Raw genomic sequence first — 27,959 nt, forward strand, 5'->3', positions numbered from 1 at the left:
ACAAATGGATAATGCATTCGTTATTTTCCTTCAGCAAGGCAGGGCTTAGAGGCCAAACATCCCTCACATTTCGATCCACAATGTTTGTGTTGCTCGCGATTGTTATATCCATCGTCACATTTCTCACAATAATAACCGTATCCCAGGAAACGTTCATCATAATGATAGACATGAATGTATTTCCGTCTTTGAAATGTTTGCCTTTAAACAACAGAGGTCCGCGCACTTATTGAAGGTATACGTTCAAGGTGTAGCGCGGAGCCAAGAAGTCTTGCAATGTTTGCATTTCAGGAATGCCACAGGCGTGTCTTTGGATATTGCCGCTTGCTGTAACATAGTTCTGCTTCTTTTCATTGTTTGGCTCAGACCGATCATTGAATAGTTTTCCAGGCTCTTTTCCATTTTAAACGTGTTGTTTTTGTCGGCCAACCACTATGGCATGGGCTAAATACATCTGGTCTTGAGGGTTGTTAATTCGGATGAGACTCCTTTTGATGATATGAAGGTCGTCCACCAATAACACGTTTTTGCGTCTGGTCCCTTTGGGAAGAGAAACGTGTCCCATGTGCAGTGCTTTTCCATCGGTGATGCGAAGCTTATTGTTGGATTGCTGTTTGTGTTGAATCTTGTCAATGACTTTGGAAAATGTAAGTTCTGATGGTCTGCTAAACTCGATCAAAACGGGGGACTTCAAACTGTCGTGATAAATAGAAAGTGCCAAGCGATCGTTTTCGTTGGCTCAACATTACTATTACAGTTTGGTTAACAAAGAATCACCCACATCAATGATGAACCGCTCTGCTTTCTCCAGCGATACATTGGACTTGAAATCTTTAAATATTACCTTGTACGTAAAGGCTATGATTCTGACTTTTCTAGATGAGCATGTAAACGTCTCTCGAATGTGGTAGTAGTTTTCAGGGGTTACTGATGGTGACGTTTAGTTTGACGGATACTGTCTCGGTTTCATGTCATCTTCACAATCACTGGCATGAATTTGGGCCACAGCTGCAGCTGGTGTGCGAGGCGATGTATCATGACACTGCTTCTAACTTTCTTCATCTTTTTTCTCAGTGAAATCGTGTGCTCGTTTCATCTTGATTGCAAACTTGCAAATTACTAAATTTTAGATGCAACGGAATCTGTATATACAAGGGTTGTGTTTTGAGGCTATAAATATACTTGGGTTTTTACATAAGAATTTCCACAAATTGTAACTATAAGTAGATACTAGCATTTTACAAAAGGAATTTCCACCAGCTGCGAATATAAATAGACAGTGGTTTTTATAGGAATTTCCACTGGTTGTAGCTGCAAATAGATACTAGGGTTTTTAATCAGGATCATCACACATGTTGAGACTATTAATAGTTACTAGCTTTATCCATTTTAGTCTAAACCAATGTAACCTTACGATCCGGGATTTATTTAGTCTCCGTTAAATTCTGGGACAAAAATCTCGGAACCTCTCGAACAGATCTCTTCGTCTTACTTGCTTACCGTCACCTTAGCGACATTATACAACAAAAACTAGGGACATAGAAAAAGGTTATAGAAAAGGACATTTTAGAGTCATATCCTCAGATGTCAGAGATATCAGAGCTACGCAAAACGTTTAATCCGCATAGCTATAGTGTAATGAGTCAAGGGTCAAGGTCAAATAAAATGGAATAGATGGACAGCTCACGCCTTTTTCAGTTACTAAATCTCTCCAGTGTATTGTAGTGTCAAGAAATGGTGTGTTCACCATAAAGTTCTTATTTAGATCTTAAAAACATAAAAAAAAAACAAATACAAACAGTCAACACAGTGTATTATATGATTTCAAGGTTTGTATGTGTTTTCTCACAAAATATGGTGCTCAAAATGTTGAAATATAATATTTGCAAATATGCAGAACAGATGTTTGATAAAGCTTGTTGAAATAACAACAATAGTTGCAGTAGTAAATTGCATTTGAAAATCAGCATCAAGGTTCAATTTGTCATAATTCACATAATCCCTAACTCAGATAATCTCAATTACCAAACTAATCTTTCGCAGAAAAATAGTAGTTCTCAAAATGTGTTCATATGACGTTACAAAGTGGTAATGATTTTGTGCATCCAGTCAAGTTTCGAAACCAGACCAGGATTTGTGTTTTATAGTCCAATGGTAAAAGTGTTAGAGGCAGTCTGGAACAGGATGTTAAAAGTGTGTCACGTTTGTTGGGTGAGACACAGTTTATCGCTTGAGCGACACAGTATGGAAACCGATGTCAGTAGTGTGTCTCTTGAGTTGAATGCGACACTGTGTGTTGTTTTGTACCAAGAAAGTGTGTCCTTGTGTCGGGTATATTATTTCGACATCTAAATGACACAACCACTACATAATCAATGGAAATTTGTGATTTCAAATGATACATGAAACTGAGTATGAAATTCGATAATGCTAACACTAAATTTCTAATGGATAGCAGACGGCTGTGTTGATGACGACACAATGACAGTGTCTTCAGGTAAATCCCTATATGAGAAATTTTATTTGATATAACGAGGATATAAACGTTGAAACAATTTCAGAGAAACATTATAGTAGTCATTATGAGTACCAAATTTAAGGTGTAGGTAGTGACTAGTCTACCTTGCAATTAATGCTTTAAATTATCAGCTGAGATGACTAGAGACTTTTGTTGTGTTTGTTTGGTCTTAAGGCCTTTACTGGAGTCCACTAGACTCACAACTGCGAAGACACTCGGCAAAGAAACGACAACGTTTTCCCGAATATGACTAAATATGGAAGAATTCGGATAGATTACCATGAGCGCCTCCTAATAGAAAGCCGAGCGCACTATACACACAGTAGTAAAAATGGCACCCGATTTCAAACGACAAAAAATAGCAATTATTTCACAATAAATTATACAAAGATTCTGCATTGATGATGAGCAGTTTCATCACACTGGTGACGAAAAATTATGAACTTACACGAGTATTACCTTAATCCTGGAGATTTAATGGATATAGCATTGCCTATTTCTGTCGCAAAATTGAAGCAAGTAACAATAGTTTACAATCCTATCATGTACACACTGGGCTTCAAAATGTTTTACCCAGATGATAGATATTTAAACAAATAATTTTTATATGATTTACATATTGTATCATATTACTTTTATTTTGTGCAAGGGTCATATATCAAAAAATGTTACTACAGTTACTATTATTTGCATTGGAAACAGAGGTACAACTTTCCATCATGAAGGGAATGTTAACAATAAAAGGAGATAATACATTATCTAAAACATTATTGATATGTGCAAATTCACTTTATAAGAAAATAAGTTGACAGGTAGTTACGATTGTTTCAATATGTCCCTAAATACTTAAATATTCTAAAGCATAACGGATCATATATATTAGTTCATTTTTTCCTTAACAAAAAAATCCCCCAAAAAACCCTTGTCCCTGCTCAATGTAGTCAGCTGAGCTAGTCTATACGTAACTTATGTATAATTAACTACGAAATCTCTTGCTCGGTTCAGCTTAAGCTAAGAGTGTGTGCTTGTATATGTGTGTTTGTTTTTGTGTGTGTATGTGTGTACGCATACGTTTATGTGTGTGTGTATGTTTTTGTATGCACGCATTCGTTTGTGTGTGTGTATGCTTGCGCACGTACGTTTGTGTTTGTATGTTTGTTTTATTCCCTTAGCAAAAAACTTAACCTTTAATAAAAACGTTTGCGTGCGTGTATTTTGTTTGTGTGTGCATGTACGTTTGTATGTATTTGTGTGTTTGCTTTTTCCTTAACAAAAAGCCCTTGTTCCTGCTCAATGTGTTTGTTTTGTGTGAATGTAGAGTAGCGTGCCTATTATCACTAACTCTTTTGCTGAAGTGATTGTAGGTAATGGTGTTTTATATTGATAAAAAAATTGCTCCTCCACAATGCATTGATAGTAAATAACGTTGATTTTGTTAGTATGAGTGTTGTTTTGAATATACAAAAATTATTTTAGATTAACACTCTCATCACTATGGATAGTTTGCTAGGTGATTCTATGTCTATAAGGTTATATGTCCCGCCCCATCAGACGATATAGATTTTTCCGCTGTCACTGTTTTGCCTAATTGAGGTCAGCCCCTTGTCACATTGTTGTCAATGTCCATTACCGTGACGTCACCCCACCTGTTCCGTTCTTATTGTCCGGATACAGACATTCTATTTTTGTCGCTATACAGGCCCAGTCGCTTGTCCGTATAAATTTTTTTCCGTGAATCGTCCTAGGGTGTTATGTATATATAATTTCCATGTCCGTGAATCGCCGTGAAAAGTTATTACGCTTGGCGGGGCAGGACATATAACTTTATATAACGCGTTGCGGACATTGCTGTTCATGTGCAGTACCATGACTTCACCCCTGTTCCATTTCCCTTGTCGCTAAATTGGCCTAATAGGTGTTGTCCCTGTACAGGCCCAACTTTCTCCATATTAAATTCCCATTGTCGCTAATTTTGATACACTTATTTATAACGTTAAGTTGCCATTGTACCTCACATGGCCCATTACATTTCCATGTTCAATTCCTACTGTCGCCAATTTTAATATACCCATTTTTTAACGTTACCTTCCCATTATCTCTAAAGTGACCCATTAAATTCCCCATGTTTAACTCCCATTGTTGCCAATTTTGGGTATACATTGTTAACGTTAAAGTCTCATTGTTGCTAAGTGTCCCTATCCCTTGTCAATATGCTCAGTTCCCCATTCACTCCACGTTAAATTTCCCCATATTAAGTTATCATTGTCGCCAGAGCACACACCCCCACCCCCCACCCGTTTTAACATAGCAGTCCCATTGTCACTAATGTATCACAATACACTACTATCGGGCATTGTCTTGAAGCCGATGTAGGTGCTAATAAGACTGAAAGCAGGGCCGAATTGTATTCAGTTATGGACTATATGCATAGCAGTTAAGAATGCAATTTCTGTGAACTTCTATCAAACAATCAAAACTCTGATTTCAAGTTAGCTTTTTTATTAAAGTTCAAATGTCTTGTTTTGCTAATTATGACTTACGTTTGTCAAGCTTTACAAACAGAATTAAAGAAAACAATCATGATGCAATCACTTGAGCTGTTACATGAATGCATATATATCATGTTTTATCTAAGTCATCAAGTAAACGCATGGGTTCTGTATTTTAGGTTTAGGAATATCAGACTTGTTAGTAAATACCTTGTTATGTTATGTTTTGTATATAATCACAAACTTGAACATGTACAATACCCATTGTAAATAAATTTTGTGATTTTAAGGATAAACTCGAAAATCAGTTGATAGGGACAGTAGTAATACATTACTTCCAAGTGGTTTACTTTGAACAAATATAATTTATTTTCTGCTATGGTTTGAAAAATTATTAAAAACATGGCTCCTACAAATTATTAGAGAAAACAAATGTAAGATGGACTTTACTTTTAGCACAGATACACGAGACAGTTTATCAGGTGATATGTCCTCCCCGGGTAAAAAAAAAGAAAAGAAAAAAAAGAAGCTACGGGAAAATCAGAGAAAATCTTTACTTTCCTGAGCAAAAGAAAATATGGATGTTTACTTTCATATAAACATTTGTTCTTAAGAATATTAATCTACATTAGCCGAATATATAAACTGAAAATAACCAAGAGTCTAACTTGATGCCCGTGTCAATCTATTTTAGTGGTCGAAGTTTAGTGGTAGTGGTACTAATTGTTGTTGTAGTAGGAGTAGTAGCAGAAAGAGCACCATCTATTTTAAATTGTGTTGTGGTGTATAATGTTGATGTTGTTGTTGTTCTATGGTTTAACTCTATTTTTCAGCACAATATAGGCTATACATGGCGGCCAGTATAACTGGTGGAGGAAGAACCCTGGAAAACCCAGGGAAGAACCACCGACCCACGAGAAGCTACTGGCTGGCTTTCCCACGTACCCACGCTAGCCGAGCCTTGGACTCGAACCCACGCAGACAGAGGTGAGATGGCAGTGATCCGGAACGGTGAGCGCTTTAGACCACTCGGCCACTCGGGGCCCCTGTATAATGTTGAACTATATATGGATGCAGTGGTAGTAGATTCAGTCACATTTATACACTGTTACACACACACACACACACACACACACACACACACACACACATACATGCTATATAGTTCTGATGTTTTATTCAGATAGAATGATTTATAAAATTTGTCATTGCTTTTGCTGTTTGTAATGACACTTTTGATAATGATATGTGTTATGAAATGGTAGTGCCTGTTCTAAAGAAGTGGGCTGACCTGTGCGGGTATCAAATCTGCGTCTGTAATAAGTCTGATGATCAACCAAGTGAGTTATCATGGCTCCGCATGTAGTTGGATGTGTATATATAGATAGCTGCATGGATGGATGGCTAGAGAAACAGATGTATGTATGTATGTATATATATATATATATATATATATATATATATATATATATATATATATATATATGTAGTCAAACATACTATATATATATATATGTAGTCAAACATACATAGACTAATTCACTTAAACTTGTGCAGTTGGATTAATTTACTTACTCACTCAAGTATTTCCAAGATTCTTTCTCGACCTGGCGAAAATGGTCAAGTCTTACCCCGATATTAACAAACTACTGGCATACAAATACAACCATTGGGAGTTTGACTGACTCTTTGACAATGTTAAATGCATTGCCAAACTTAAAGTTAACGTTGGCTTAGTGTATCAGCTCTTTTTTGAATAAGCAAACCTCTAGACTGAGCAGTGAAAGTAGTCCATATTATGTTTCATGATGAATTACTATTAATAGAAGCAAATATGTTTATTTGTGTGTAGGAAGAGGTTTCGGCATTTCCTTGGTCTATTCGACACAGTCCAGGTTCTGGTTTATAATAATAATGTTTTATTTTGTAACCATCATGATCATTTTAGAAGGTTATTTTAGATATGATTATAGTTTGTACAAAATGCTAAGTGTGGCCTGAGTTCAGGTAGTGATATATTCTTGTAATTGAGAGGATTATTCGGTCGTGCTTTAAAAACTAGCACTTGAAAAGTTGTACTATATGTTGTGTACAGTTTTATTAGAATTTATTTCTTCAAATTATTGTATAAATACAGAAGTGCTCTCATAACATCTTGGATAGAGATATTCACAGGAATTTATAGTGAATTCAAACCTGCAATTATATTACTGTGACTCAACAAAAGACTGTTGACACATCAGCACTCTATAAGCTATCACATACACATCATCGTCTTCAGATTAAATTTGGACATTTAATGAATTTTATTTAGGACTTTAAACTATTAGGATTTGAGTCTGCAATTCTGGAATTATTTGGAATTCTATTCGCAATACCATAAGCTACCTTTTATTACATTGTTATTTTGTATGTTAGGGAAATAATTGGTTTCTTGAATTTTACAAAGCTTGTTGCTTTTCACTCTTTTCTGTTACTTTTTAGTAACATGGACTCGTAACACAAGAAATATGTGTTTCATTCATTTTCAGCTTAATGGTCTAACGCCCTCATCAGATCCAACCAATAATCCAGCCAGTGGCATGTCCATTATTTGCAGTTTGATCTAAGATTCTGTTTGCTACTAAAGCACTGGTATACAAAACTATTTTCGAGGTTTTCTCATTAGCAGCAGACAATAATAATTGATGAGTCAGAACTGTTCCTAGGCTCTATTTTTATTGAAAAGGTTACAAGTTTGATCTTTTCAATAACTAATTATCTTTCCCAACAACAGCTGATACAATCTGGCGTTAACATCTACCAATGAGTAAATTTAATTTCAATTTGATAACAAAATAATAATTATAGCCTTATGACTTATGGTTTAATTTTATCTTACATCAGGACTCTTTTTCATTGTTTTTTTGTTGCAAGTTTCAATGCAATGTATTGAAGTTTATATAAAATTCTAAAAAATTTATCTTAGCTGCCTTAAAAATATTCAGCCTGAGTGGGTCCTTGATTAATAATTATATAGAATAAATACGTTTGCTTATATGGGTGAAAGATTGTATATAAATACTCCATTCAAAGCAGAATGTTTAGAATATTTTCCCAGATAAGCAAACGGTAACTTTGACCAGATAATTTTGCTGATGTTCTAGGGTTTTCACGTGTATGTAAAGCATGTTTTCCATTCACTTTGACATCACTATTAGGAGAAGACTTTAAATATTCATTTGTCGAATGAGTCTTGTTTTCCTCGGACACGATATAATATCGTTATATGCCATTCACATTTCCCAAATTCCGTATTTTGGGGATCGCTTGATCAGATATTTAGTTATTGGCACTCAAACAGAGTTCATACATTTGGAGGAAACTGTTCTCTATGGTTGAGGCGAATAAATCTGAAGAAGTTTCAGGACATGACTTAAATGAGGAGACGCAGACGACGATCTTGTCTGGAAGTAGGTTATAGCAAACACCGTATCCATCTCGAACGACGGGGCCGTACCCACAGAGAAACGATGTGGTTTCTGTGGAGACCTGAAATGAAATAAACTGCTGTAATATTAACACACGTATTATACATTTGTTTCATGGCGGCCTTTTTATTAAATTTTAAGCATTTGAAATGAATTGTTCTTTCATTGTAATGATCATGTAGTGTAAATGAGTCAGTCGTAGCTATTTATCTCTTGTATTATTGATTGAACCTTTTAAATAGTTAGTTAAATAACAAATTGTTGCATGAAATAGTCATACATAGAAGAACAAGAAAAAACAATCCCTCACGACGATAAAAATGTTCCCTCCCTTCCTGAAACGGAAATAAATCAACTAATTCGGGAGATACTTACACGGTAGTATATTATTTTGTTAGCTTCCTACAGTATATTAATAATCGAAAATGAGGAAGATACCTCAAAGGTTTGCAAACTTAAATAATTTGACCTTAATAAACTCAAGAAGATTACGCTTTTGAGAAATTAGTTGCTGCATTCGTTTCAAATTCAAACCGTATTAAATTAACTGTAACTTTCAGAAGTGAAGGTGTAATTTTATTTGATACGAATATTTCATTGGGTTTATCTCGGTACCATAGAACGGATTAAAATACATGGGAGGCCACATGTTTATTACAACTCGACCTGACAGAAAGAGTTATCATCCATATATTTCTTTGGAGTATTATTAACAAACTTTACTGGCAATTTTTTTTTATAATTACTTTATTTCTTTCTATATTTGTTATATTTATAGACGATTATCTGTTAATCTTTTTATTTTTAATCAAGTGATATAGAAAGAATATGACGGGAAGAAGTAAAGATCTAGACAAAGCGCACACCAGTTAAATTTGATTAAGATTCAAGACTGAAACGTAAGATAGTCACACAAATGCGGGCCAACAGATACCGAACATTGGTTTTCCAGCCCGATCATCTACCATGGCTTCCTTTATAAACCCATTCAGTTATGATTCATTACTATAAAGTCAGGGTCATTATGAACAACCTGGATTGTTTTTCAAAATAAAAAATGTGCACATCGTCGCTACAGTAATTTACTGAAAAATCATACACACATAAATGAAACTGAAACCTTTTAGGAACATTTTGGCTGTTTATATGATTGGATTAATAGTAGCATAAATATAGTTTCATGCATTATAAACTTTTAAGCCAATCCTTGCTTTACACATAGCTGAGGTAGCAGCTATCGACATGCATTCGAGGTACTATCCGTAGGACTGACGATCTAACAGTACCTGACTGGTAGACAATGAGAAATGGTTGGAAATCTTGTACGCCTCGTCTGTGAACATATCTGGTGTTGGCATTCCTAGCTCAGCCGCTAATTCCTTCAGTCCCAGAAGATGACAATCTATTCCATTACCCAATATGGCCTTGTAATAGAACGATAACAAATAGCTAACATAATTTAATATTTTAAGTAGTTAGAAACGTTCAATTAGGTCGTTATTTGATTTGAATAACATAACATTCAATGGTAGAAAACAAAAACTGGCATAAAGAGCATGACTTTTATTAGAGACCGATGAATTCCGTATATTGTATAGTAAATGAAATGTAGTCTGTTGTTGAGATTAAAAGTCAGAAACCTTAAACAAATCTGTTCCTTTAATGGCAGTCTCATTTGGTTCAAATATATATTATAGTAAACGGAAATATATAAGGAAATTATTTACTTCGAAGTGGATGCATAGGAGACGAAACATAAATGTATTTCAAGGTAGGTGGCATACATCATCTGATAATGTCACAAACATTGTATTTCACCTCGGTCATATATTTGGTTTGCCAGTCCATCGCCTTCTGTAATAACGTAAGTTTTCCTTGGTCCTGGAAGATATGATGACGTATTTATTGTTTATTTCGCGTTTTAAAGTGAAAGAAATGAAAAGAAATTTGTTGTACTGTTCTTCCAATAATATGATACTGATGGTGTGATTATTGCAGTTGTCATTGTGTCTTGGTGCTAATGTTTGCTTTGAACAAAATTTAAACAGACTGTGAAATTCGTGTTCGTTCTGACCACGAGTTTCCTATAAACATATATTTAAGAGTCTGTTTCTGAAGCATAAAAACAAATTTAATATTACTTTTGTCTTGCAAGGGGGCACCTTGTGTCACCAAGATACATATTTAATAGAGCATCTATATATATGTTTGAAAAAGTACAATGGTTAATCAACTTTCTCTCTCTCTCTCTTTTTGCTTATGTTCAGTTACAAAGTAGTTTCCCAACCATTCTAGCTAAGATAGTTAGGCCTTGAAACTTAAGCCAGCAAAGCAAACACTGAAACAAAAAACACAAAGAGATAACCAGGGCTATTGAATGATTGGGGGTGGGGATTACAAGTAACAGTTAGTTAATGACAGTGGTTAGCAACAGACAACAGACCCATGGTACTACTTTTACGTAACATTGTTTCAACATTAAAATTACATTACACGGGTTCAAACATAAAATAATTAAATTGAACCAAATAAGGCAACTATTTAGTACGAAGATGCAGGAATAACATCACGCAGGTGTCAAACTAGATATTACTGATTGAATTATTTTGTAAAAATTATTTACTTATTGCGTAATGTTAGACATCTAGTTATATATCAACTTGTGCTGTTCTATGGAAAGCTCATCTTCTCTAGCCAATGTTCCGAAATGATAACTCTGTACACAGATATATTGGTGCTTTGTCCTAGCGACATCTATTGGATTTCGTTATTTGCCTCCCTTTTGCATATAATGCCAGCTAACCAATAGCGTGGTGCATTGTACCTCGGTCAAACATAGTGGGGGGCAGTTAACTTAAAAATGATACTTTGGAAGTTTAACATTAAAATTATGACTGTGTACCAGAGGGAAGCCATTACTGATGTATTTGAGTGAAAGGTATTTGTAGAAACACGAACCGGTACTGAAAAATTGCTTATTTCTCAGTCCACTCAAGTTGTGTGCTCTTCTTATCTCGATCATACAGGAATAGTGTTCAATTTTGAACAACTTCAGTTTGATTAAATGCGGCGGCCTGTCGCCGCATCAAATGAAATTCACATACCCGAAGCACAGAAAAATCTGCTCGATGCGCCAATGTGTAGACAGGGTTATCACATCGGAACCTTGGCTAACGATGATTTGGAAAGATGACAACAGATATATTGTCCAAGTTGAGACATTTTGAATTGATTTTCATCTGGGGTTTTTTTCTGTTTTTTTTTTTTGTGTGTGGTATAACTCCTTGATATGAATCTGCGTCATATGTTTTCATAATAATGGGCATACTACAAATAAATTATATTTATCTTTTATTTGAGCTTTTGCCGCATGACATACATAAACATACACATACGTTAATCAGAATGACACCATTATTCCCATCGAAATAAAATCTGCTCTCCACTGTCCTGTGTGATGATCAGACAGGAACCGCTTAGTGGTTATGTTCTGGTGACCTCTGTTTTTACCATAAACAATTGTATCAGCCACTCAGATGAAGCCATATATACTCGCGTTTGAGAGACCGAGCAGTATAGGTAAAGAGCGTCGATTTCAGTTATTTTCAAATTTATGAAAGCTACATTTCCTTTGGCTAATTCAAAGGTCAACAGAACTAGTTCCCTGTGCAGTCGCTGTTAAATCTTCAGCCAGGACAGTGGAGATCTGATTTTAATAAGATTTATGTTATTCCGTCCTTTCTTTGTGATATTTATATGGCGAAAATCGGACTCTGGCTAATGGGTTTATTAGGTAGGTTAGTAAATCAAAAGTTCGATAAACTTGAGAGGGACACGTACCAGAAGATGTACCATAGAGATATGCGTTGTTAGTTTTATCAATTGAATACTAATCCTGAATTAATATGTCTTGGCTATGTTGTTTAAAGTTGAGCAGAACATAATTTTTGATTTGCTACAAACCATTTATACCAATTTTAATCTGATACCTGACTCATCCCTTTGTTTTCAGCATAATATAACATTACCTTAAATATCGACTCTCATAAATTTTGAGCAACCTAATAGATTAGTTAATACATTCACCATAGTAAGTATAACACAGAGGCAGTCTTCCACACTATCCTCGCAAAAAGCGGGACTATTTATCTAAAGGTTAAGAAATCTAGTACAAAACCTAGCATGCAACATTAACATTGCATAGTATTATCCATACCCCACAAATATCAGCGGCAGAAGTTAATGTGTGTCTGATTATCAGATGGAATGTTTTGAATAGTTTCTGACTAAAAAATTTACCAAATAATTTGTATGATCAATAATTGGCGCGATCTGTTTGCCAGATTTGCGAGTCATCGTTTGCTTTTGTTCAGATGAGTTTTCGACTAAGTATGCGTTTATATCCATCTAAAGTTTGAACCAATTTATTCTCAACCATGCGACAGTGAAATCGAGCTGTTTTGATAGCCTTCTTTTTTGGTATCTCAGTCCGGTCATCTCAGGTCGTCTCGGTCATGCTGTCAACGCACTAGGAACTACTTTATCAAGGGACGCAACCATTGCTGTCTTCTACTTGGCTCCATGGATTTGTGTACAAAATTAAACAAACGCCGACAGTTCCAGAAATTTATCAAAATAGTGTTGGAAGGAAAGAAGAAAATAATTTACAATAGAAGATTAAAAACAAAACAAAAAATAAAATTTAAAAAATAATCTGGACTACACGCTTGGCAACATCTTGAATCGTACAGGTAGGAGACCATATATCGTAAATGTTTACTAGCCGTTGGGTATATACTATATGTACACAGTCATACTTCGGACGATGGGACTTTCCAAATGTTTGCAAAATATGAACTATTAATTTGTGAAAATTTGCCAAAGTATAAACAGAAGATCATTTCTTCTTATCGATGACTGGGAAACAAATGAAATAAGTTGTCACTGAAACTCAACGAAATCAGGAGAGGAAATTTAAAATAAAAAACGTGAAATGGTCATAAGGAGCAGATTTACAGACGTAAGGGAACACTCTGTCACAAATTCTGTTTCAGAGCATGAAAATATGAATACCAAACGTAACACATTGGGACACATGCAACTTCTAGCGAAAAACAATGATATACCACATATACGTGAAGTGCCAGCACCTGTCCTATACAGTATTCTCTCAAGATTTTCCCTTTCAGTTCGTCAGAATGTTGGAAGTGAACACAAGCCAACAACATTGAGAGGTAAAAAGGGCATATATATTGACTAATAATAACAAAATGGGATTTAAAGAATATCATATGAGCAACTATACTGATACACTGCGCAAATGAGATAATTTCAATTTGTTAATGGAGAAATGAATTTGTGAGAGTTTCAGTATGACTTTCTTTGCTGATACGAAATAAAGTTCCAATAATAAGATTTTAATGGAGACAAATAGCTAAGAACTAAATCCTGAACAGGAGACATGTTACTGCATCTGTGTATCATGAATATCAGATATAGGTGAAAATGGATCTTTGTGTACACTGCCAGCTTCTCAAATATATCAGTTTTCTAAATGTGTATTGTACAGGAAAATGTAAGATAATAAATGGTTCGATAATAAACTGAAATTCTGTAGTTTTGATAAGTGACTATGAAAATGCTATTGACTGAATGTTAAATTGCCTCCCTCCAATTTTATATAATGAATTAGTATGGGGTCCTGGTAACATAACGGATAATAATATTATTTTAAGACGAACCTAATTTTTAGAAATATCTGAAGTCAGCAAAACCTGAGTTATTCCTGAAGGAAATAACGATATATTTCTGCATCATTCGATTTTATACTTATGTTGTATAAATGTAATGTTTCCTACATACCAATACCAGTTCTAACACATAAACACCACCAGCAACACCGCTTCCAGACCATAATTGGCCCAAATATTGGTCGAGTATATGGGAAAGGTTATGGGCTAGTTTTGTTTGTAGTGAGAAACATTGATACTTTAATTTTGTTTAAAATCTGAAATGCACCAGAACTAAATTGATACAAAAAGGAGAAACCCCTTACTGTGGTTGTGGTTTGTCCGACCATTGCTTTTACCCACTTGAGTGCAGGACAGGAATTTGCCCTGATATTATCTATTCGTCCCAGACGAAACCTTCTGGTGGAAGCGCTCTCGTAAGTAGACGCAAAATGGCCGTGTACCCTGCAAAGGTAGTTTGTAATTTTCAGCATGTATGAATCAAAAATGTAATCCATGTCTTCTTTGGATACTGTATTTTAGTCAAGGACTTTGTCTCGGGCTCTAAAAGCATTTTAACTTTGTTCCATACATCAGCTTATGAACTTTAGACTGGTCTACTTGGAGAATGTTTAGAATGGCCAAATCGGTGAGTGTTTAGACTGGTCTACTTACATAATGTCTATATTAGTCTACTTAAACTGCCCTCAGTATATAAACTTACTTGTAATATGTAAGCTGCAACGCCAGTTGTGTAAAGGAATCCGGACTCATATTTTGTGACTTTGGAAACTCTCGACCAAAATGGTCGAACATTAGGATGGAAAAATCTAAGTCGTTGATGAGCCTACAGAGGAAAATAATATCAATGATCCATGAATATCGATTTCCTGTTTCATTTTTTTTTACCTTCTCACACGATTCATTCGCCCTTTGTATGGTTCATAAGATGACTTTACATTCATATATCTCTACAGTTTACGACAATTTGAATTAGCATTTAGTCGCGCTCACTTTCATTGGTTACGACTGCATATAACAAACAAATTATAGAATATCAGTTTGATTTAGGGAGACGATCAATCGTTTTCTTATGTGACATGTACTTCTTTTTAGATACATATATCTTGTTTAATCATGGGAAAATGATCTTATCAATACGACGTTGTTGCAGAACGCTCTAGGTTGCATATCTCTGTCATATGCAAATTATTGTTTTTTACATGTCATTATTTCCGAAAGGATAAAGGATGTGATATTGTAGATGAAAAGTCCAAATGGACAATAACCTATCTAGGCTCACAGATGCAGCTTCAATCTCTCGTACCACTTCCGGTAAAAACTTCCACTGCAACCTCCTGGGGTAGGGCAGCTCGCATTTCGACGTAGTCCGAGCCCGGCTCCGCTGTGTTACCTCCTCCCTGGGAACAGAAAATTGTAATCTTTAAAGTCTCTTTGCTAAAAATCATGTTTCATCGGGTTTTCCAAAGTATGTCCCACTGGTTAAATTTGAATCTTATGATGAAAGAAAAACAACCGGATGTAAAGAAATAGAGTACTCAATCACCCGTTTATGCCAATGATGGAGCATTTCACAAAGTTAAATTTATAAAATTATGAAATAAAATATAGAATTTGTAGGCTGTGCTCTTAACGACTAGAGCTTTACCATCAACCAAAACTTAGACGAAGTGAACTTAACGACCCTAAAACTATTCATGATCATCCATGACGATCAGTAGACTAAACTTATAATCTTTAGTATTTTCTTGGCAAATCATCATCGAATGACACAGTAAAAGACTGAAATTAGTGATAATTTGTTACGTTTTTCTTTCTCATATGTGCAATAAAACCTAAATAATTTTTCAAAAGTATTGAACAAAATATTGCATTTAATGAGTAAAAACCTTGTCAGGTATAAATCTATTATACATTTGTAACTACAACTACCTAGAAGATAAGCTGTCCGATATACTTACTATAACACATAGGTAAAGAAACAGATAGTGTGCGTGTTTTTCGTAATTTTACAACTTTGATAATGAATCATTTATATTGGTGACAATGCTAATTTTATATAACTTCTAAGTATTGGTTTGTTTCAATAAAAGGTGAACTCCAGTTGCCTTTCCTAGAATATGTGAAATATTTCTCCAGCAAATAATGCATTTCTTTTCTCAAACATACCTTTTAAGAGGATTAATTTAGTAAGGATATTGTTTCACAGGTGCATTATCTCCAATTTTGTCGTTATAGTAGATTATATTATTTTCCCGTTTGAACATCTGGAAACAAATTCTACTATTCACATAATAACTGTTTTAGTTAAGTTTTTTCTTATTGCTATAGATATGAACGTTTCTAGTCATGATTATTTCAATATTTCTGAATTCCGAAAATTGGTTAGAGAAAACTCACTAAAGTTGGTATGCATTTAATCACTTGAATCATCTGTGTATGGGTGATCTTCCCAAAACCCACATAATAAGTAGAATATTTAAACTGTTTAATGTATAATTCATGCATTACTTTCTTAACAATTAAATACATGGAATTTGACCCTTGATTAAATTAGACAGATTGGGGAAGTCCAAAAAGCGTATAAAATAACCGAAATCTATCAAAGCTTTTAGTGTGGTATTATTGTCAGTATTACTGAAAGGAACTGCCTGTGGAAGCCTTGTGGACGCACATATTATGGTCAACAAGTATTGGTTGCCTGATTTTGTCTTAAGTAAAGGACCAACACAGTCTTCCTTTATTATATTAAGTGGTTCTCGTCAAACCCAGAAATACGTTGCAGATGTGTATTAGGTCAAGCTGACACGGAATACAAATTTAAATACACAAAACAGTGGCGACATAGAAAATCCAGATTCTGTCGGAATTGAACAGCTGGCAAACTGTTGGAACCCATGCACGTTAAATGAAATGGTGATACAGTGAATCCTTTCAAGAAACTCCCCTGTAGTCGCTTTCAAATACGAACAATATACGTGTTATATATATTCGATTTAATTTATACTTGATTTGGTTTAATTGTTTTGTTTTTTTTTTTTTTTTGTTGCAAGTTTAATTTTTTGTATTATTCCATTACCTGTTATAGTAATGTAATTTTGTTTTCTGGAATTTGACATTTTCGATAGCAAGATGTTTTCTTCGTTTTGAAGAGTTGGATTTACGTTTTAATTTTTCTTCAAATGATTTGGGTTATAAAAGAGTAATTCCTTTCTGGGAATATTTAAGTGCGTATACATTATTCTTGGACAAAGACATTTATTGAAATTTTATTTGGAATTCAAACACAAGACCAGAATATTGTATTATGTTGTTCAACAAAGAACTGTTGACACATTAGTGCTTTGATGACTTCAGTTTACGTCATCGCCTTCCATTTTGAATTTTCATCGGAGCTCAAATTAATTAGAACTTTTTATTACTAGGACTTCTAATTTTTAATTCTTGGATTATTTTTGGATTTGATTCTTAAAACCCTAAGTTCTATTCTTCATTATTAATTTGTTTTTTAGGGAAATAAATTATTTGTTAAATTTTTCAATACTTGTTGTCTTCACGTTTTTCTTGTCAATGTTTATGAGACCCTAAACACGTAGCATATGTAGATGTAATACAGATTTGCTTTGACGTCTTGGCATCATCATGTTAAATGGCATCATCATGATACAGCTTAAACTTATTATTATATGTTGCTTTAGATGTTTAGTAGAAGCTGACATAATATACGTCGTTGTTGTCGGTTGCAGTCGGTGAGCTACATTTTCAAAAATATTAAGAGAAAGAAAGATTACTTACATATAGCGTAATAAGTGTTGGGTCAGTTGAACAACAACTATTCCGTCTGACGGGGAGTGTTCAAAATTCAACCCGCACGCTCCGTCTTCGGAAATAATGAACTGAAAAAGATGGCCATTCTATTGTATATTCTCTAAGGGTGGTCACGTGGATATGCCATGGTACGACAGGCATGATTCAAATAATTTCTCATATTCATACGATTTACTGTGTAGTCTAAATATTCTCGTAATTGAAAAAGGTATTATTATTGATGTCGAACAGGAAATAAGTTACACAAATCACACAATTGTTTTTATCATTATTTTTGAACATCATACAATTTTGTTTTTATTTTTGCAACATCAATGCATACAATTTTGAAAACAACAGGACAAAATGAGCGATATAAAATTCTTGCACAACTACGTCAGTCATTAAGGCCATTACGTTGACCATGTTAGGCAAAACTGTCTTTAGATTTTAATGTTTTGTTTCATCGAATCATATTCTACAGGCAGTTTATCAGATGGACATGTATTGACATAAACATAGATACAAACATGATATATTCCCCTTTAAGGCAGTATGTATTCCTGCTAGTTTATTAACACGATCTTTCAGCATATGGTGTGTTCCTGTTGTAAACATTTTCATGAGCATTGTTTCTTGATGCAGATATGACATTAAAAAATAATGTTTCTACTTTTAGTCATACACTAAAAGAATTATTCAAATTAGGAATGCTCTACTTAGTTAATCATTGGAATATTAAGTTTTTATCATAGTATATAGCACTCTAGCACGTAATTTAAAGACAGAATGCATGGTTTTATACCACACACATTCAAAGAATGTAACGACATAATAAATTGTTTACAAAACACACACACAAAATTTAAAGACATAATGAATGCTTTTATAGCACACGCACACTGTAAAGTCATAATAATTTGTTGTTTTAAACACACAGAATTTAAAGACATATAAAGGCTGCAAAATACACACACACACACACATACATACACACACAAAAATACAAAAGAAATGCTACTTGATGGTCCGTAACATCATGTTAACTCTCTATTTACAACGTTAGATTCAAGAACCTCTTCAGCACTAACCGAACATCAACTCTGGTCACAGTAAATATCCACAAACAAGGGAGGTACCACTTTTCTTTGCTGTGCTTTGTTTCTAAAGAATTCTTTTGCACATGTGAAATGCTTGTCTTTAAGATTATTAAGTTTTTTTAAGGATTTGATATTCGACATTGTGCTTAAAAGTCAATTTGCCCTCGATTTTTAAATTATATAAAATGTTTAGAGGATGCATTAGGCTTTGACTTGTATCAATCATATAATATCCAGAAGTTGTATTCGAATTGTATCGTGCCTGAAAAGTTCATAAGGCTGTTAAGATTTTATATTTATAATTGGTGGAATTTTCATATGTATGTTTGATTTTGAACATGATTATTGTAATCATATTGTTTACATATTTATAATAATAATTGTGATATTCAAAAGGTGAGCTAGGATTTGCGTTTTAGCATACATTAATGTATTCAGGATAGCATCACGAAGGAAATATTAAATTTGCCTTATACATGGCTAGTTGGCCAAAATCAATTTGCCACTATTTTTAAGCGAGGCAGACGGGACAGAGGCGGAGAGAGGGTTACCTGCATGGTTTTATCAAACCACCTGTTTCCGCTGTTGTGCTTGCTACCGCAACCATGAAGCATCTGAAGCATTATGGAGACTTCATCACTGACGTTGCGATACGTTTTGTCAGAACTATTTTGATGGTTGAACGAGATTGGAAGCGCCTTATCCAGGCAGAGAATGAACAAACTATGTTCTATCGCGTCAAGGGAATCCCTGTTTGTAGAGTCTACAAGAGAGGAGGACGACTAAAGAATTTGTAATTATCTCTCTCTCTCTCTCTCTCTCTCTCTCTCTCTCTCTCTATCTATATATATATATATATATATATATATATATATATATATATATATATATATATATATATATCAACATACCACTTTGAACATAATACGCTTCCTCCATGGCAGGGGTTTTGACAACATTGTATGGGGAAGGTGAGAGGGTAACTGTTAATATACATACGCTGCATACTCTCCTTTATTACAAGAGTTCTAATATGTTACTCAGTAATGCGACTGTTGCTGACGATTCCTCACTTTCGATGTCATGCATTAAAACTCTTTCTCCTTAAGTTTCCTGAAATAGCATTAAAACTAAAGACTACTTGTATTAATGAATATGTTAAAGGTCAATCTGAAAGAGTTCGATTGTCACAGGTATTGTCTTAAGTAGGTGACCTGCAAGCTAACGTAGGCAGGCGGTTACAGGCAGAGTTATGTTAGAGATGTCCCGTTACTGAATTTAAATCTGTTCAGTTTGCTTTATTTCTAAATGAATTCAAAACTTCATCTTTGATAGAGTGCTTTATCAAAATCACTGGTGTTCTTTGATCCATAAAAATACTAGCTAGCCAAAGGTAATAGAAACACAAGACTTTACTTATAAGCAGTAATTAGGATGTGTATTGCTTTTTCTGATCGTTATGATCTTTGGTGGGATATCTTCCTACGCATCAAAAGGCACTCACACAAACAAACACACGCACACACACTGCGTTGCTTGACTTTTCAACATGCAATGCAAATAATAAACTTTCCCCTACTGAAAACCTAACGGAAGTAAATAAAGAGGGACATGAAAGTTGCAATTTTCCCATTTTGGCGCGGTGCTGTTTTTCTAACCGAAAACAAGCAAGACATTATCCTATACAAAAAGGATGACTGAAGTCTCCATGATATCCCAACATAACCCAGTTTTCATGCGGTGTAATTACACTCTTATAGACCACTCCGTATGCAACTGACCTGAGCAAACATGTCCAAAATTGCAAATAACGGACCTATGGATAGCTGAGGAAGATTAACAAGATATGCGCGTTTCACATTTGTGGTGGAGCATAAGTAATGTTTACCTTCAATAAGTTGCATACGTGTCAATGCCCATCTATCGCGTGGTGCGCCTGTCATGAGACCTATCGGAGCCAATTTCTCATCAGATTTATTTGCCATATTAGTAATTCGGTCAAGCTGTATGAAGAGGTCATCTTCATTTATCGGCGTAAAGTTTTTTACCACATCCAGTACAAAGAACTATGGGAAAAGACAAAAAAGACGATTGGGAAACTAGTTAGGTGATGAGAAGAAATATTGATGAAATAACTAATGACCTAATCTTTTCAACTAAACAGCGTTCCCTGTTTGCGTACACGTTTCACTTTTACTTAGAATTATTAATATTGATTTATATTAATATATTAACATTACGATTCATTTGATATTGTGCTATGTCATGAAGAGAATATTTGATCTAAAACTGTATCTCATTCGTCATCTGGCTAAGAGAAAACAAACCAGAGTAAAGAAAATCGGGAGACTTTCACAGATAAATCCTCAGACTAACAAATATACCGATACCATCTTCAATCTCGAGAATGCAATAACGCACAGTTAATACGAGCAATATCTTTTGAGTATTTCGCAACAACACCTGAAAAAATGGAATGCTTTTCTTTTGAAGTAAACATTTAGTCTGTACCAAAAACTGAAACAAAATATGGTTCAACTAACATCTCAACGTTCTATCGCCTTCCCTAAATAATATATTTTTCTCTAATGCGTAGGTATGATACAGTGCTTTAAAACGTTTGCATGCAAAGTACAAATTGGACAGCGCTAGACTCATGCATGTATTTTGTCCGTACAGTATACTCAGTGTTACACTCAAGCTCGGACATATCGAATTCGTTTTGACCGTCTTGAACGTTAAATTACAGTCACATATTTTGAAAAACGTTTGTAAAGTTTAATGCTCAAACGTATTGGAAAGCGTCTGATACGTTACTTAACAAACTCATACATCTCGAAAAAGCGTTTATAGCAATGAGGAAAAGCCCTAATATTTATTACCTGGTTCATGCACACGACAATTATATCTTCTGACGCAGACCTTCGTTTTGTGGAGTGTGATATGAGGGAGTCCTTTCTGACCCCAGGCACCCTGTAGGATGAAAATAGACGGTAATACTGCTCCATGCACAGGGGTTGACCCTTTTCATTTTGGCGGCATCGGTCAATGGGAAGACCTCGACTGTTAAAAATGTTTGATTGTTAGAAAATGAAATCATATTTATTTTACATTGCATTACATATGCAAAAACGTAATAATATACATCCTCAACGTACTAAACGTTCCCACAATTTAGTTTTGGAAGTTCTACTAAATCTGATAACTCGTTAAAAATCACCGTCTTTAGTTGTATGACTTCTTTCTTTTTCTTTCTTTTATTGGGGCACCAGACAGATACCATCCCCCACCTAATCAAAGTAAAAAGTGTTTTTATGTGTTTTTGTGTCCCGCTGATGTGTTGTTTGTTTGTAAGTTTATAAACAAAATTTCGTTCAAAACTTTTCACTGAATTTTTGACGGGGTATTTAGAGTCCCCAATGTTATCTACAGGATTGTTCATACGATTAAGTTTTTATTACCTTACTCGGAATTCCTTTCCTAATTTTTCTTTGACCTTGGCTAGAGGTCTCCTACATCCAGTGTGTGCTATTTATGTGTGTGCTATATATGTCTTCATGTGGGGATAGTCTTCTATTTCAAATTCTTTCCCAGTTGTCCTATGATCTTTATTTTTGGATCCGATTTGATTTTTATATAATGTGATTAAGTAATTTTGGCATAGTAACGGTGTGATAATAGCTTTACAGCGAAAGAAAATTCATATTGTATTGGTGTCTGCTATATTGTGTGTCGTTATTCGCTCGTATATTTATTAGATAGGGTCAGCTGTGTTCGATTGGGCTCCATACTTCCTTTATTTATTATACTTCACCCACCTAGAATTTGGCTGCCTTTATTTATTTATTTTTTAATTGCCAAAAATCTTTCCGAAGTTGTTTTAGATTACCACTAAGGGGATATGCTGTACAGTCCGGGAGCTGTACTGGGGTTAGTATTGGAGAGAGAGAGAGAGAGACTACTTGTTTCTTTGTTTTGTGTGTAGTGAATTCACCCAAGGTGTTGTTTTCTGAGACTCTTCCATGGGCATATTCACTTCGCGTGGCGCCCTGTGACATAGCCCCATGGCGTCCTTGTCTCGTACATTCTACATAGGTGGTCCCTGACCCCCCTGTTTAGACATACATACATATATTACAAACGTATTTATCTAGTATAATTATGAAATTTTCATTTCATAACATATTAAATTTATATTTCTTAAATGGTAGTTGTATTACATTTCCTATTTATTGGTAAAAATAAATACATAACTAACTAGCCTGGGGAGGCTGGGGCTATCTCCCTTTTGGGTAACTACCCCATAAGGTTTGTCTCATTGCATCCACCCATCACTCTTTTTTTCACTGTACCATCATGCTATTTGCCTATAACTATTATTTGGCCACAGGCACTCATTATTGTAATTATATATCCCGAAATCGCGTACAGTGTTTTTTTTAATTACAATTACCATCCAAATATAATATGTTCTGTTTCCTATAATTTTCATTTTTGCATATTTATGTTATAGTCCTTATTCTATTTTCTTTAGATTTATCACACTGTGTCATTGTATGTACTTTGCTGAAGGGCACGTTTTTACACAGTGGACATTTAGGCGGTACTATGGCCAAATGCCGTCTCACTGCAACCTCTCCTGTCAATCATGCATGTATTTGAAGCAGAGGCTTTGAATTTTTAGGGAGCTTAGTTTGACCCAGTGCCCCCATGCTCTGTTCCAAATGTACATGTATATTTTCTTTTTCTACTTTACTTTTTATTTTCGTTGTAATATCCTCCCTTACCCATTTGTATGTTAATTTATCATCTAGGTCCCATGACTCTTTTTTTATCTCTATATTTTAGCAATAGTTCCTTAATATTCCTAAATTTTCGGGGTACTTCTAGTTTCCTAGTAAGTTTTATATATATATATATATATATATATATATATATATATATATATATATATATATATATATATATATATATGTTTAATCTATGTCTTATCGTAAACCCATACCAATATATATAAATTCCTTCCCACGGTGACTTGGGTTCTGCTTGAATTTTTTAAATCTGTTTAAAATATTAGAACATTTTAGTAGTATGGTACCAGGTAATGCTAGCCCCCCCCCCCTTCACTGGCCATATATAGAGTTTCTTTATTAATATAATGCGTTTTAAATTCCCAAATGTAGTCTATTATTTTTATTATGAAAAATATATATAATTAATATTAGCATAAATATACGTTTTGGGCTCGTTCCATGAGGTATAACGGCGTTAGTGCCCAGATCTTCACATTTTTTTAAAAAATTTCCTCTTTAATTTTTTACAGTTTTCCTTCTCATCGCCTAGTCCAACATAGATACCTAATGCTTTGACCTTTTCTCTAATTAGATGTGGGGAAATCCTGAGTAATTTCCCCGCCAGTTCCCTATTTTTAGGGTTTCAGTTGTGTCATGGTTGATTTGGGATCCTGACGCTTTTCCAAATTTTTCGAATTCCTTGATCAGGTGTTTAAAGGAATTGCGATCAATTATAAAGTTCGTGCAATCATCAGCATGTTGCAGCAGTTATACCTCTTCTTTTATGTTTGGAACTTTTATAACTTCTATGTCTATGTTAAGTTTTATGCTTATACTTAGAATTTAAATTGCTTTTACGTTTAATGGCATAGATAGTGGGCAACCTTGCCTCACCGATCTTTTGATGTCATATTTATCTATCTTTGCCCCATTTACCTGTACTCTTGAGGTCATTTTATTATACGGTCTATTTTTGGAAATTGTTTCCAAAACCAAATTTCTCTAGCACTTTTTGTATATAGTTATGCTCCAATCTGTCAAAAGCTTTTTCCTGATAAAAAGTACCATGACACCTTTTTGGCCACTTTCATTTATGTATTCTATAATTGTTTTAATGCTCAAAATAGTGTCTTATATATCCCTATCTTTTGCTCCACATGTCTCGTTATTATTTTTAATTTTTCCCTTTCCCTTCTTGATTCTTTCCGCTAGTACCTTGCTTAAAATTTTGTAATCCACGTTTAGGAGGGAGATGGGCTTCAAATTTGTCAAATCTTCCCTATCCTCTTTCCCTTTGTACATTGATAGTATAATCCCTTCCATCATACTTTCTCTCATTATTTCATTTCTGAGCAAAATATTGTTGTATGACCATTCTAATACGGGCGACAACTCACCACAGAATATTTCATTTAGAAGTCTGTGGTGAGTCCATCTCCACCTTGGGATTTCTCTTTAGTGAAAGATTGGATGCTTCTCATAATTTCTTCTTGCGAGATGAATAAACCACATAAGTCTTTATGTTATGTTGATATCATCTCGTACTGGATGTTTTGTAGATATTCCTCTTTTGTACCATTTACAAGTTTCTGTGATGTATATAGTTAGCTATAAAATTCTTTAATATGCTGTAAAATTTCGTTTTTGTCCATAGTTCGCTTGTTTCCATTTATTTTCAGGCTGTCAAAAGTCCCCTACCCTCCTTATTTCCTCGCGTTTGTATAAACCCTCCGCTTTTTATATATTTGGGTGTACTTTCCTGCTCTTATTTCCTTACACCTCCTTCCCTCGTCTATAATTTTATTTAATCTATCTTTGAGTTGTCTAATTATGCTGAGTTGTTTTTCTTAAGTTGTAGCTTAATTGCTTCCTTTTCCATTTTCAGTTTTTTACTTCTTATTTGTGAAATTGTAATTGCTATGTTTTTAAATTTTTGTTTTAAATGGTCCCATTCGTTAATTATATCCATATTTCCATTATCCACAAAAGTTTTTATTTCCTTTGTTATTTCCCTTACAAATTCTGGATCTCCTAGTATCTTGTTATTAAGCTTCCAGCTCCCTTTACCCCAGTTGCTTTTGTTTTTAAGTTCTAATCTTATATATATATATATATATATATAAGTTTATGGTCTGAAACTTTAAAATCTGTAATCCCTGCTTCTCTCTATACTTTTTCATCATAATTAGTGCATACAAATTTATCTAATCTACTACCCTTGTTAATTTTATATTCAAATGTAAATTTTTGCCTTGGCATATTTAAATATCTATATACATCTGTAAATTTGTGTTTTTTCATGACGTTTTCTATTTCCGGTTTAAACCTAATGTCATTTGTTGTTAATTCTCCGACCCTATCTATATTATCCCCAACCCAGTTGAAATCCCCACCTAGAATTATATTTTCGATAGTGTATTTTGTTAATTTTCCCAAATATTATTGTTTGTGATATTTATTTGCAGGCATGTATAAGTTTATAAAATATGTGTTTTCAATTACTATGTGTAGCAATGTACCTTTAAAATATTTACCTTCATCTATCCTTTCCCAGTTTCTCCCCCTTTTGTTTTTTTATTAAAGTAAACACCCCCTTTTTATATCCTTCCCTTCGTAATCATTTATTATTAAAATCCCGTTTAGTTGGTCCTCGCATAAGGCTTTTAAATCATTAGTAAAACCATTATGTGTCTCCTGTATGAATAATATGTCATAAATAAGATCATTTCCAAATTTTGAGAGTTTATCCTCACTGATTCCATTTATATTTATTGACAAAACATAGAAGTGTTTTCCCTCCATTTTGTCTCCTCCAGGTTGCCGCAGTAATGGTTATAGTTAAAATTCTTTTTTATATTATTGTTCTGAGTGTATATTTCCCAAACGTGGGTTTAGAATTTATTTTAATTTGTTGTTATTTGGGGGTACTGTTCTCCCCCATCCCAGAAATGCTGTTGAGAGAAGTTTCTTCCCCCGTTATAATACTTTCTGTCTTATTTGTTTAGTCTATTGTATTATGAGCCATTTTCGTGTCTTGCGTGTCCTGTGTGTCACTTTCGTATACTGTTCCCGTTTCAAATTTTTCGTCTTCATCGTCGTCATCGTCATTATTTTTCTGTTCGCTTTCTATTTTGCTTTCCTCTTTTCCTTCTTCTGCTCTTTTCATTTTGAGTTTATTTCTTAGCATCATGGTCTCGTTCTTTTCTTGGGCTGTGTTCAGCGTGTTGTTCCTATCACTCTCCCCCTCTTTCTCTTCGGGTGATTAAAATCCTGGGTCAGCTTTCCTTTTTGGTAATGGAGTGGATGCTAACGGTTTTATTCATATCAAGTCATTGTCTCCCTTCTCTGTTAGACTTTCTCTTTCCTCTTGTATATCCTTCTCTCCTAGCCCATCAAACATATTTCTTAGTGCCAATGGCTCTTCTTTAGTCGGGGTCTTCAACTTTCCTGTTTTATTTGGACTCAAAATGTGTTCCCATTCTGGGGCTTTTGTGTATCCTCTCTGATCTCACTCAAATCAATTGCCGGTAGGGAGTTTACTATGTCATTTGCGTCCTCATTGTTGTTTTTTTTTTCGTTGTTTCCGTTCTTTTCATATTCTTTTTCTGATCTGATTTGTTTTATCAGGGTTATTATCTGATGTTATGGATCCATAGTTTGGAAGTTAGTCGGTGTAGCAGCTTTGCTTTCCTACGTGGCTGTATTTGGTGTTGCGGTCGCTGTTATTGAATAGGGACAATCTCTGGGTTCACGACCTGTTTGAAAACATCTTGGACACTTTCTTTCTTGCTCTGAGCCCCAGTACCAGATTTTTAATCTGAAGTCAAGCACGTAGAAATACATTGGAATTTTTCTGGCGTCTTTTTTGGCCACGTATATTACTCTGACTCCCGATTGTATTGGGGAAAATCCCCATATGGTTGCCATGTTATTACTTTTGCATGGAACGTTGTCTCTACTTTCTGCACTACTTCTTCCGTTGTTACTTCAAGTGGGAGACCCATAATGTGTACTTCAATAGCCCTGGGCTCT

The 27,959-nt window shown here is 34.5% G+C and overlaps 1 protein-coding gene across 1 annotated transcript in view; it reads right to left on the reverse strand.

Moving 5' to 3' along the window:
* Nucleotides 1-7,088: 7,088 nt before the first annotated feature.
* The window catches only part of LOC149783802 (choline O-acetyltransferase-like), a 34,240-nt gene continuing 13,369 nt past the window's right edge, over nucleotides 7,089-27,959 (reverse strand). The window contains exons 5-14 of the mRNA XM_089932028.1: nucleotides 22,017-22,197; nucleotides 21,023-21,200; nucleotides 19,686-19,897; nucleotides 18,023-18,123; nucleotides 15,496-15,627; nucleotides 14,931-15,053; nucleotides 14,533-14,671; nucleotides 10,296-10,358; nucleotides 9,764-9,901; nucleotides 7,089-8,538 (exon numbers count right to left, since the gene is read on the reverse strand). Of these exons, the coding sequence (XP_089788154.1) occupies nucleotides 8,329-8,538; nucleotides 9,764-9,901; nucleotides 10,296-10,358; nucleotides 14,533-14,671; nucleotides 14,931-15,053; nucleotides 15,496-15,627; nucleotides 18,023-18,123; nucleotides 19,686-19,897; nucleotides 21,023-21,200; nucleotides 22,017-22,197 (1,477 nt within the window). The 3' untranslated portion in view covers nucleotides 7,089-8,328. The remainder of the gene's footprint in view (nucleotides 8,539-9,763; nucleotides 9,902-10,295; nucleotides 10,359-14,532; nucleotides 14,672-14,930; nucleotides 15,054-15,495; nucleotides 15,628-18,022; nucleotides 18,124-19,685; nucleotides 19,898-21,022; nucleotides 21,201-22,016; nucleotides 22,198-27,959) is intronic.

This window comes from Sinohyriopsis cumingii, chromosome 14 (genome assembly GCF_028554795.1).
Source record: "Sinohyriopsis cumingii isolate HCF-2022 chromosome 14, ASM2855479v2, whole genome shotgun sequence".
Lineage (NCBI taxonomy): Eukaryota > Metazoa > Mollusca > Bivalvia > Unionida > Unionidae > Sinohyriopsis > Sinohyriopsis cumingii.